This window comes from Ceratotherium simum, chromosome 1, assembly GCF_057802395.1.
Source record: "Ceratotherium simum simum isolate JZ-2026a chromosome 1, ASM5780239v1, whole genome shotgun sequence".
Classification (NCBI taxonomy): Eukaryota; Metazoa; Chordata; class Mammalia; order Perissodactyla; family Rhinocerotidae; genus Ceratotherium; species Ceratotherium simum.
Window position 1 is genome coordinate 21,732,153 of NC_141900.1, and position 13,484 is coordinate 21,745,636.

At 39.2% G+C, this 13,484-nt stretch overlaps 1 protein-coding gene across 3 annotated transcripts in view; it reads left to right on the forward strand.

Moving 5' to 3' along the window:
* RELN (reelin) overlaps positions 1 to 13,484 on the forward strand; it is a 490,103-nt gene that overhangs the window by 445,221 nt on the left and 31,398 nt on the right. For all 3 annotated transcript variants that reach the window (XM_087441541.1, XM_004439311.3, XM_087441605.1), the window contains exons 47-50: positions 2,429 to 2,569; positions 3,796 to 3,973; positions 5,254 to 5,447; positions 9,555 to 9,811. In XM_087441541.1, coding sequence (XP_087297667.1) covers positions 2,429 to 2,569; positions 3,796 to 3,973; positions 5,254 to 5,447; positions 9,555 to 9,811 — 770 coding nt within the window. The remainder of the gene's footprint in view (positions 1 to 2,428; positions 2,570 to 3,795; positions 3,974 to 5,253; positions 5,448 to 9,554; positions 9,812 to 13,484) is intronic.

Genomic DNA, 13,484 nt, shown 5'->3' on the forward strand with positions numbered 1-13,484 from the left:
TCTTTAGGTGTCACCAACAATAAAATGATAAATAAGGAGAATAATCCAACAGAGGAAACTATGCATAAATAGGCACTTTTCGTAAAAGGTGATAAGCGCTTTGATGGAGCATGTATAAAATATTAGGGGAAGAAGGAAATTTTATTTCTTGCCTACTATCCATAAGCACTGAAAATATAAAACAATACTCCCTGAAGGAATACAGAGATATTCCCTGCCCTTCAGAAGTTTATAGTCTAAAAGAAAGACAGAATAAGTATATGTGTTGACTTTAAAGTTATTAGAATCCAAGTAATGATGTGCTGTGGAAATATGATATTCACTGTGTTATTTATAAGATGTTGCTGCACTTAAACAGGCATAGCTATTAATAAACTTAGTCATTAAAAATTAACTGATCAGCAGAGCCATTGAGTTGCACAACCCCAGGGAGGCATCTTCACGTTGATTTACTGTAAGCATGGTGGTCCCTGGATACCAACTCCCTGCACCTATAGAGCACCTACTACATGCTAGCACCACACACTGAGTGTATAATGTTGAACAAAAAGAATTAACCCTGCTCCCATATTACTTCCTCTCCTGAGGAGGAGAGACAGACATTTAAGAAATACATATGCAAATGAATATATGACTGCAATTGGGATAAATACTATAAAAGGAAACGAACAGTTTTCTATGGCAGAAATGTAATTTTTAAAGGGATCGGAAAGAAAATTTTTCTGCAAGGACCTGACGTTTCCTCTGAGACCTGAAGGACACACAGGGGTTACCCAGCAGAGAGAGAGGAAAATCATGCAGGTAGAGATGGGAAAGAGCTCTGTGAGCTTTGAGAACCAAGTTAAGGAGGAGAGCTCCAGAAGTGAGTAGCCAGGAAGAGGGACTAGAAGGGAGGGCCTGGGTCAGGCAGAGCCTCTTGGGCCAAGGAGGAGTTTCAGGTTGAAGTTCAATGCAATAGGAAGTGATAAGAGGGTATGAGGTAGACACTTCTCTGCTGGGAGGAACAGTGGGAGCTGGGGAGCAAGCAGGGTTGTGGAGAAATCAGTTAGTGCATAGATGCTGGTAAACAAATATTGAGCTGAACTATTTATTTTCAGAGTGAAGATTTTAATTCTAGTCTGTTTCTTTTCTATTTCTTAAACTTAATATAAATGTTTTCAATTAGAAAATATAAAATCCTTGCTGTTGTTTGTCCTGCCTAAAACAAATATCTCTCAGTCAAGTGATTAACGGTTTCTTAATGACAAAAGTATATGAATCCATAAAACAAAACTTTCTTTGGCTAATTATTTCCTCTTGGGGTCTTTGAATGTTCAAACTCACTCGAACCTCAGGCTTTGTTTGGATTTTACTGCCATCTAGTGTCTCTGAAAACGTATTTATTTGTGTTTCTGAACAAGACATTCCCTAAACCCATGCAAATGAGCAAATATATTTCTGCTTCTGGAATGGAAGAATCTTTGTGTTGGTTTTGTTTGTATTGCATTTAAATCAATATAAAATAAGTCTGGTCTTATGTATTACTCCCTCTCTCTTTTCTGTCCAATTATCTAGGGTTTCATTGATCCCTTTGACTTATACTCCTATTGTCTTCTTAAGGCTTCCGCTGTGAGAATTCCTCACGAATGCTGTGTGAGGGGGACCAGTATGCACACTGCACAAAAGTGTTTGGCTTTAAGGAGCAAATAGGAGTTGAAACCCAGCCCATATCCTGTTTCCCAAGTCAAATGCAGAGGGGCTGTGGCTGCTCAAGGACAGGCATCTTTTCCTAATTTGCACATATAAGTTAGCAGCAGCCATGGCTCCACTCCACAGTGGTTTCCACACAAATTCAGGGCTCACTGTTCCCCTGAGGCTTCTGGTTTTAGGATTAGTTTTAGTTTCTGTTTTAGTCTGTTTTTACAAAGATCACTGGCTCAAAATATATTCTCAAGCTATTGCAGTTTGGTTTGGTTAAAATTTTGCATGGAGTACTGCAATAATGAAAGCTGTTTTCAGAACATGAGTGGGGATGTACATGCATTTACGTTCTACTCCTCCATGTACTTGTTCGAACATACCAGAACACGTTCTCTTTTCCACCACATCCTTCATTATAATTCTTTTCTGGGCCAGCCCTGTGGCTTAGCAGTTAAGTGCGCGTGCTCCGCTACTGGCGGCCCGGGTTCGGATCCTGGGCGCACACCGATGCACCGCTTCTCCAGCCGTGCTGAGGCCGCGTCCCACATACAGCAACTAGAAGGATGTGCAACTATGACATACAACTATCTACTGGGGCTTTGGGGAGAAAAAAGGAGGAGGACTGGCAGTAGATGTTAGCTCAGAGCCGGTCTTCCTCAGCAAAAAGAGGAGGATTAGCACGGATGTTAGCTCAGGGCTGATCTTCCTCACAAAAAAAAAATAATAATAATTCTTCTTTTCTTCAAAGGTCCCAAGCCACTCGTTTCCGATGGCATCAACCAGCTCCTTTTGACAAGCAGCAGACGTGGGCGATAGATAACGTCTATATCGGGGATGGCTGCATAGATATGTGCAGTGGCCATGGAAGATGTGTCCAAGGAAACTGTGTGTAAGTAGACTTTTTTCTTCCTTCTGTAGAAAGTTCCTGACTCACGTTCCAGCCAGGAGATTTTTCTGAAACTGTTTTTGAATCACTCCCAAGCTACCTTGGCTTATACGTTTTTCCTGAAATCTGATACTGAGCCAACTATGGAGTTGATGGATAGCGTTATCTTCATTCTTGCTCTGAGATTAGGAAGTGAACAATAGCTGTCTTGTCAGGAGAAGGCTGAATTATAATTGACTATATTTTATTTCCTTCTATGTTTCTGTGATACACCTGTGCCTTGAAAAAGACATTCAAAGAGGTTCAAGAGTTCAATATGCTCTGACCGAAAATAATACGTCATAACTATTTTTCTCACTTAGGTCTGAATACATGTAATGATATGCATTGCTTGTGGCTTAATTGGTATTCCTGTGTTGTTTGCATAAGAAAGTATATAAATGTCTGATCAATTTACCAGGCATATTTGATGGAGAGGTCTAGTATTTTACTCTTAGAGAGCCTTAGCATCTTTGGAAGGATCTAAAGTATGAGTGAGTGTGAGTGTGTGTGTGTGTTGTGTAGAAGAGAGCTTTATTTTCAAAGATTATGCTGTTCAATGGGGTAGTATGAATGAAGGTGCTGATAGAGAATTCGTAGACCCTTCTCCATTAATGTCTGCACACCTGGAAAGTCTTTCCTTTGTTTAATGATTCTAGCCCATATCCACTGGGACCCCTGAGCCTCCCAGTCCTATATTCATATTTCCTCCACATTGAACAGGGAAGTCAATTTTTTGGTCAAAGATGACAGATGCTATCCAAAATACCTTCTGCTATTTGGAACATGGTCTCTTGGATTCCTAATTAGCCCAAAGCCTCTGTTGAAAAGACCAAATTCACAAATGATTAGGAGTTACCAGTTTAGTTTGGCAGCTGCAATTGTTTTTCAGCCATCCGGAGTTGTGTCATATAGAGATGGGCTTTAGTAAATTCTTTGAAGTTGCTTCTTTCTCTCCACCTGTTACCCCAAGTCACTACTTTAGGAAAGCCTAGAGGCAGTTAATTCACAGCTTATTACTAACCTAAAGCACTGTTAAGGAGAACAGGTGAATTGTGGCAAGCTCTGTGAAGATAAGTAACCTTTCATCATCCTGAACTGGGAAAAAGAGTTGGCTTCACTAATCTGAGAACACACTTGTTGGGGCTCTGTTTGATGTTGACTTTTCCTTTCTCTTTCTCCACACCCAGCTGTGACGAGCAGTGGGGTGGCCTGTACTGTGACGAGCCCGAGACCTCCCTTCCAATTCAACTCAAAGACAACTTCAATCGTGCTCCATCCAACCAGAACTGGCTGACTGTGAACGGAGGGAAATTAAGTACTGTGTGTGGAGCCGTGGCTTCTGGAATGGCTCTCCATTTCAGTGGGGTGAGCGTTTGGCTGCTGGTTATTCATTTCTGCATTCTCTGAGTTCCTCCCAAAAATGTTGAGTCTCTTTTGAAGTTTAATTGGCAAATCAAGATGCAGAGTTGGACTCTCTAAATGCACAACCCTGATGTAAGCTTGCAACTTTATACAAATCAGAAAATACTAGTTATTTCCAACCTTTTTCTGTCACAACTCAGTTGAGACAGTTTAATTATGCAGGGTAGTGTTTAAGGAGCCAAAAATCTGGAAAATGAGCTTCAGTGTTTCCTGAATTTATTAACAACAATTAATCCTTTCTATAAATTATCCAAGAAAGAATAATTGTCGGTAATTACTAGACATTAGTATTTATAGCAGATTATTTTGTGAATGACAGCAGCAATGTTAGAAAATTTCTTTGAGAAATTTTGTAATCATTCTACATTGCTGCTAAAGACAACTTGTTTAAAAATAGAATTTCTCCAATACCATAATTAAATACCCTTCATAGGCAATTTGATTTTAAAAATTACAAGTTCGCTGTCAGTTCTTTATTTATCTACCATTTGTGCCAATGAAGTATATTATTTATATTCAGTGTTTTAGCCCAACAGTAACAAGAGGACATACAGCATATGGGATTTCTATAATCATCAACACTAACTAAGAATACAGGGTTCACAATACTCTTCCTAGCTTAAGTGGAACTCTGAGAGACCTAGTTTTCCTCATATGTTCAACTAAGAAATACCTATCTGTCTACTTTAATGAATTAATATAGATGACATTAAATCAGCTATAAAAGTATAATAAAAAGCATTACAACTATTATCTCTAACTATAATTATATGAAATTTTTAGATGTAGTCATTTTTAAGTTTCATATTAAAATAGTCATCTTAATGTGCTATTTTATTAATAACTGATGCCTTTTAAAAAATCTAATAAATGCCTATGAATAGCTGAAGTAGTTTGATAAGAACATATAACAGTTACTTTAATTCCAGCTCTTATATTGCTCATAAGAAAATAGAAGAGAATCTCCTTAGAATACATTGCCTTTTGTAAGAAGTTCTAATACTGAAATTTCAAAGTTCAGCAAATACGTGCTGAGTACCTGCTGTGTGCTAGGCACCATGCTAGGAGCTAGTATAAGAGAGACGACAAGAAAATCAGTATTGCAATACCATGTAATTTGTATCACAAAAGAAATATAAAGAGGACGGAAGCCAGAAAAAACCTATAACCTGCGATTATGACTCGTTATTGCTGTTTTGTTGCATTCTGCTTCTTTTCCTTAGGGTTGCAGTCGACTGTTAGTTACTGTGGATCTAAACCTCACTAATGCCGAGTTTATCCAATTTTACTTCATGTATGGATGCCTGATTACACCCAACAACCGTAACCAAGGTGTTCTCTTGGAATATTCTGTCAACGGAGGCATTACCTGGAATCTGCTAATGGAAATTTTCTATGACCAGTACAGTAAACCTGGGTTTGTATTCTATTTTATCTCTAATAACTAATATGTTGAGCAAAGATGTTTGGTAAGGCCTGCCAGCAATCAATCACAGGAAGCACAGAGGACCTAGACCTTACTCATCCTGGAGGCATCCTGGAGGATGCCTTTCATGAAGATAAGGTTTCTAAGCTGGATGAACAGCCGGTTTGGTTTTTATTTTAAGAAGAACTAGTTTTCAAATCCTAGAATAAGATAAAATACACTATCACAATGCCAATAATGAATAGAACCAGGACAAAAACCCATATAAATTCATGAGTATGTGGTAATTAATGTCAACAACATTTGGGGAAAATGGAAACAGAGAAACTATGTGTTTACTTGTTTATGTAATGTTCATTCATTTTAGAGAATTGGGGGCTAGAAAATAAACACAATAAAATGTAAATATCCTTAAGAAGCCTAGAGTCTATTTTTAAATTTCTCATTAAAAAACCCTGAATAGTGGCCGGCCCGGTGGCATAGTGATTAAGTTTGGTGCTCTCCACTTTGGTGGCCTGGGTTTGCGGGTTCAGATCCTGGACACAGACCTACACACCGCTCATCAAGCCATGCCATGGTGGAGTCCCATATACAAAGTAGAGGAAGATTGGCACAGATGTTAGCTCAGGGCCACTCTTCCTCAAGCAAAAAGAGGAAAATTGGCAACAAGTGTTGGCTCAGGGCCAATCCTCCTCACCATAAAAATAAAAAAGAAACCCTGAATAAACACAACATTTTAAAAATAATACATTAAAAAAAATGTATTCTTGAAGGGCAAAAAGAAATCAGTGTGACCAATTAGAAAAGTCAAAAAGTTTATTAAAAAGGATAGAGCATATTCATTAAGGTAGGAGGAGGAGAAGAGGGAAGAGGAGGGTAAGAGAAAAGAGAAAGAGAGGAGAAGGCTGGAGTAGAGCCGGGGGGGTGGGGGGAGGAATGAATACAGCCCATCAAGAAACATAGAATAAGTAAATGCACCAAAAAAAGAAGAAACATAGACAATCCCTCAGTGCATGGCTAACCAGGTACAGGCTAAAAATCAGGTAAAATAAAAACAATTAAAGAATCTTGTAAATGATCATTTAAATTCAATGTATTGATTAAGAGTAGATTCAGCTGTGAATGACAGAAAACCCAAAATAACTTGAACAAAAGGTTTTTTTCCTCTCTTATGTGAATCAGATCCAGAAGAAAGTAGCCCAGGGCTGCTACAGCGGCTCGTCCTACAGGTCTCCTACAGAGACCCAAGTTCCTTCTACCACGTACTTCTGCCACACTCAACACAGGACCTCTATCTCATGGTCCAAAAAGGCAACTCTCGGGTCGTCCCAGTTGTGCAGCGGTTAAGTGCATGCGCTCCACTTCGGTGGTCCAGGGTTCGCAGGTTCAGATCCTGGGCATGCACTGATGGCACCGCTTGTCAAGCCATGCTGTGGCGGCGTCCCATATAAAGTAGAGGAAGACGGGCACGGATGTTAGCCCAGGGCCCATCTTCCTCAGCAAAAAAGAGGAGGATTGGCATCGGATGTTAGCTCAGGGCTGATCTTCCTCACTATAAAAAAAGGGCAACTCTAGCTCCTTCCTATTCCAGCCAGCAGGAAGGAGGATAGGGCAAGAAGAATGTGCTGTCGCTCTTTAAGGACACTTCCTAACCATTGCCCATACTTCTGTTCACTTTCCAGTAGCCAGAACTTAGTCACAGAGACACACCCAGATGCAAGGGAGTCTGGACACATTGTCTTTATTCTGGGTGACTCTTTGCCCCGCTGGAAAGATGGGCTTCTGTTATGAAGGGAGAAGAGAGAATGGCAATTGAGGAAATGCCAGCAATCTCTGCCACAAGCAAAAGTTTTAAATCCTGCACTTGCATTAAAGTTGGACACCAGTAAAGGAATCCGAATAGAAGCTCAGTGGTGCACAGTGTAATAGTGCAAAAAAAATGTGCTCATCTATTAGTAGGAGATAATAGACATGCCAAGTAAACCGTGTCCCTGGTCTTTATGGAGAAAATTATAAAGACTCTCAAGTATGAGTTCCTGAACGCTTAAACAGCATAATATACAGGGAGAAGGAAGTTATGTTTCTGTAGGATCAAAGCATTACTGTCTAATCTACTTTAGTTCTCTGAGGGAAAATCAAATTGACCACGGTAGGAACAGTGGTCGTAATTTATTGAAACTTTCAGCAGCCTTGGATAAATTTCCACTCCAAAGGTTTTTAAAATGTGTGAAGCATTTATCAGAGTAAGAAAACTAATTTGGAAATAGGAAAGAAAAATAAAGATAAAAGATCATTTCTCTGGGTAAAGAAGTGTGATTGTGTGTCCCTCCAGGAACAGATAGATTTCTGATATTATTTAACACATTTTAAAATGTTAATTAAACATGCCAAATCAATGGAGATAAATTATGGAAAGATCTTACAAGGTGAGCATATAAAACAGGGGTGGGGAGGGGTGCAGATGAACTGCAAAATTGAGATGCATGAGAAAATGAACTTTGGAAAAGATTATTTGCCTAAAGACTAGTCTTCTCCAAACTACCAGTAACTACACAGGTAAGGGTCTAGGATTCACAGTCTACACTTTCCTTCCCTAAGACCAAGATCTATTAAGCTCTCATGGCCCAAAGGGGCACAAAATGGTGGACATAATCAAAGAAAGTATTTAAAATCCAAGTACTGGGGCTGGCCTGGTGGCATAGCGGTTAAGTTCATATGCTCCACTTCGGCGGCCAGGAGTTTGCCGGTTGGGATCCTGGGCGCAGACCTACTCACTGCTCATCAAGCCATGCCATAGAGCAACTAGAAGGATGTACAACTATGACATACAACTATCTACTGGGGCTTTGGGGAGAAAAAAAGGAGGAAGATTGGCAACAGATAGCTCAGGGCCAATCTTCCTCAAAAAAATAAATAAATAAAATCCAAGTACTAGAAATTGAACTAAAAGCATCCTAGCTTTGAATGGATCCTGATTGATCCCCATCTGGAATACTGTCTACTATTCTGATCACTATATCTCAAGGAAGATATAAAAGAGAGAAAAAGAAGGAAAAATAAAACAAATGAGAAGATACTGTGTAAACAAAACTAAAATAATGAGACCGCCTCAATGTGGAAGACAAGACCTAAAGGGGTCATCATCGAAGCCCTCGGCTTAAGGTTTCTTCACAGGGTGAACTTGGGCTTGTTGCCCTGTCCTGGAGCACCAGCACTAAGAGGCAGCCCTTGAAAGTAGAGGGAGGTAGATTAGCATGGATAAAAAGATGAGACGACGCAGAGGAGAGCAAACCTCAGGAAATTATTTTCCCCAATAGACCTTATGAGTTGTGAATATAAGTTTGAAAGAGTTTGATGTATGCCTGGGGTTAAATGCATAATTGTGATTAAGGGGTATTTTAGACCTTATTTCTAGCTGGTTAAGGTTCATGTTGGAGCTTGGAGCCATGTTTTTCCACATCTGTCCTTGGTGACAGAGTCAGGGATGGCATCCTGGGTTTGTTAGCCCATGGTTCTTAGTCCCATGTTTTCAATAAAGCATAAAGACAAAGCCAGTGTCAAACCACAGGTGACCGATAAATCAATTACGTATATCCTGGTACCCTCAGGCTGAGAGCCCAAACATCCTGCCACAATCTGGTGTCCATATTCCGATCAAATTGCTGGTACTCATGGGCGTAGAATGAAATCAAGGTGCCAGAGGAAGGAAACAGATGAAATCAACCTCTGGGTGACAGAAAAAAAGTCAATATTGTTTTATGTCTACCAAAGCACATATACTCTATGCCTGCAGATCCAGAGGGGCCCTTGGCAAGCAGAAAATTGTAGAGTCCCTCTAAAACCTGCCCAGGGACAGTTAGAGTAAGGAGGTAGTTCCAAGATGCTTGGATGTGTTCATATTCTGTTTCCCCAATTTAGTGACTCATGAGACTTGTAAAATCAAGCCAGCTTATCCTGGTTTTTAAAAATTATTTTAGCTAATGTCCTCTCCTCACCCACCTTGTGACATGCAATATCTTATCTCTGTTTGTAAATCTTTTACTCTCGTGAGACATTTGACAAGACTTTTTCCCCACCCCCACCACCTTTTTCTTACAGATTTGTGAATATCCTTCTGCCTCCTGATGCTAAAGAGATCGCAACTCGCTTCCGCTGGTGGCAGCCCAGGCACGACGGCCTGGATCAGAACGACTGGGCCATCGACAACGTCCTCATCTCAGGCTCTGCCGACCAGCGGACTGTCATGCTGGACACCTTCAGCAGCGCCCCAGTGCCCCAGCACGAGCGCTCCCCGGCAGACGCCGGCCCTGTCGGGAGAATTGCTTTTGACATGTTTATGGAGGACAAAACTGCAGGTAAATTTTTCACTAATGCTAAATAAAAATCCAGTGGAAATGCAGTATGGCTTTGGGTCTTTTCAAAAGAGTGGAATGTGGAACCTTTTACAGATTCTCAACTGGAATAGGAACAGTGAGTTACTTCTCTCAACCTTCCTAGTTTACATTGTAACTAAATCTTTTCTTTCATTCAAGCCAGCAAGTATGTTTTAATAAATAGCATTCTATAATTTTATTAACAGGATAATTTTCTTTTCTTAGAAAATTTTATTTCCGTTTTTCCTGTTTTCTCCTTTGGGTAGAGTGCCGACATTTCCTGGTCATGTGTTTTAATATCCAAAGACAAGTATTTTGTTTTGCTACATATCAGATGCATTTGTGATGGCGTGTCATGTCTCAGTGTCCAAGGTCTTGCTTGTTCCTCTTCATTCTCATTAGGAAAAGCACAGTGATCCTGCTGAACTAGGAAGGATCTCTTCATGTATTCTTATTTTTAATGTCTTGTTTTCATTTCATGACACTATTCTGGTCACCTTTTTTTAAAGTGGTGTCGGGGCTGGCCCAGTGGCCTAGTGGTTAAGTTTGGTACACTCTACTTTGGCAGCCCAGGTTCGGTTCCCGGGCACGGACTTACACCGCTCATCAAGCCATACTGTGGCAGTGACCCACATAGAAAATAGAGGAAGATTGGTGCAGATATTAGCTCAGGGCGAATCTTCCTCACCAAAAAAAAAATAATAATCCTGAGGGGAAAAATTTAGGGGCTAGCCCAGTGGCGTAGTGGTTAAGTTCTTGTGCTATGCTTCAGCAGCCCAGGATTTGCAGGTTCAGATGCCAGGCGCAGACCTGCACATGGCTCGTTAGGTGATGCTGTGGCAGTATCCCACATACAAAATATAGGAAGATTGGCAAGATGTTAGCTCAGGGCTAATATTCCTCACCAAAAATAAATAGATAAATAAATAATTACAAAGTAAACTGAAAAATAGAAAAAAAAAAGTGGTTTCATTTTAAGTATGTGGCTTTGTCATGCCCCATCCTTGGCTATACTACATAAAACATGGTATCTTCAGGTAAAGTAGTGTTGTTTAATTATATGTGTCATACCAACACTGCAAGTGCTGTCTGAACAGTGAAAATAGATATGAATATAGAATACACCACTATGGATTCATCAGTCAGTGGGACTGTGTCATACCAATTTCATGCTAGAACCTTGCATAGAAAAGACAGTCTGGATGTATTTTACAATAATAGGACTGGTAAGAACCTTCCAGAGGAATGAAACCTATGCTGAAAAAATTTGAAATTTAAGGAATTTTAATAATTTAAAATACTTAATTATTAATGTTCTATTATAAAAGTAATATGTGTTCAAAGTGTGAAATTGAGAAAATACAGAAAATCATGAGGATAAAAATAAAACACCCAGAGGATAACCATCATCAATATTTTGGTGTTTGCTTAGAGTCTTTTTTTCTATGCCTGTATATAAACATATTTTTAACAAAATTACAGTCTTAAATTATACATATATTGTAGCTGGCTTTTTTTCATTTAGAATTAAATCTTTATTTATTTATTTATTTATTTATTTTTGTGAGGAAGATCAGCCCTGAGCTAACATCCGTGCTAATCCTCCTCTTTTTGCTGAGGAAGACCGGCCCTGAGCTAACATCTATTGCCAATCCTCCTCCTTTTTTTTTTCCCCAAAGCCCCGGTAGATAGTGCATCGGTCCGTGCCCGGGATCCGAACCCGGGCCGCCAGTAGTGGAGCGCACGCACTTAACCACTAAGCCACGGGGCCAGCCCTAGAATTAAATCTTGATCATTTCCCCATGTCCTTAAGTATCTTTGAAAATGTAGTTTTAATAGCTGTATAATACTCCATCATAATTTTTTTAATTGTTTTGACATTGTTGAATATTTAGATTAATTATTCTCATTAATTCATTTATTAGTATATCACATGGCACAGTGGTATAATTGCAAATATTTAATAAAAATAAGCCTTTTAAATAGAAAAAGTTTAAAATGTTCTTCACCACTACCAAGTAGTCTTATTCTCTTAAGAAAGTTGAGAAGATTTACTTACATAGATCTGGTTCAGAACTTTGCTAAATTACTCATTTATTTTTCCCTGAGTAATGGTTTACATAAGTGAGTCTGTGATCAGAGAATAACGTGAGCACTGCTTCTGTATGAATAATAGCAAATACAGATTGTTTTTCAAGTACCTCAAATACTGATTTTTACTTTAGGCTTAATTGGTGATGTCAATTGAAGGAACAAATTTTCTGGCTCCTGCTGTTGTGCAAAAATGGTGTTCCTAGAAACTGTAGTATCTACTTACAGGAGTAGTTTCTGATATTGCAGAAGAGATTGATGAGTAGTTGATTAATGTAAGCCCTCTTTCATCGGGATTGCAGAGTTGTTGCATAAAATAAAATATGTACCCCAGAATCATCTGGCTCAGGGTATTCTTATTGGAATTCAAATTTCTCTGCACTTTGACTCTGGAGTCCTATCTCTGGGATGCAGGGTTAAATGTAGCTCCAAATCCCATGGAATGAAAACTCACAGATAATAGCATTGTGGTAGACATTTGAATCCCAGAGATAAACTGCTTGTTTACAGGCATATGTTATGCTCAGACAAAATCAAAAGGACACAACACAGGTGAAGGCTGAATTCCAATTAAATGGTTTGATCTCTTCTCTGACTCCTCTGACAACTCTGTGCCTTGCACTGTGGCCTCAAGCCTCTAGTTGCACCCGTTCATCTCCACTGTAAATGCTGGAGCTAACCAGGAAACTGTCAGAGAAAACTTGGACCTATAAAATCAAAGCATATCGTGAATTAGAAGCAATTTGTAGATATGTTTAATTTCTAACCTTTATGGGATAAAATCATGATGTTAACAACACCTCTACCAGAAAAGAAAGGGAATTGTGGGGGACGTGGATGTGTGTGTGCGCGCGTGTGTGTGTGTTTGAGAGAGACAACAGGGTGTTCTCTGCACTAATCAAGTCATAATCTTGCTGCTTAAACTTTCCTTAGACTCTTAGAAGCTTTTTCCTAATCACTTTATTGAGGTATAATTGACATACAAAAAGCTGTAGATATTTGATGTATGTAACTTGATGAGTTTGGAGGTAAGTATACACCCCTGAAACCTTTACCACAATCAAGGCCATAAATTTATCAATCACCTCCAAAAGTTTCCTCCCATACCTCCCCCGTTTAATATTGGTTTTTTTATTAAGGTAAGAGCATGAAACATAAGATTTACCATCTTAGCAAATTTTATGTATACAATACAGTATTGTTAACTATAGGCCCTATGTTGTACAGTAGATCTCCAGAACTTATTCAACTTGCATTACTGAAACTTTGTACCCTTTGACTGACACTTCCCCATTTCTCCCTCCCCTCAGTCTTTAGTAACCGCTGTTCTACCCTCTGGTTCTATGAGTTTAACTATTACAATTTTTTTCATTACCCAGGTGATACTACCAGAATTTGAGTAGAAGTAGCTAACTCACTTCCCTATCATGTCACTAAAAATTCTTTGTCCTTCTTAGATCTGCCTAAAAAGTTAAATGTCTGTCAGGAAAAAACAGATATACATTTCCCTTTGTTTTTCATTTATAACACATTATATATAATACACTTGTTTCCCAAATGTAGA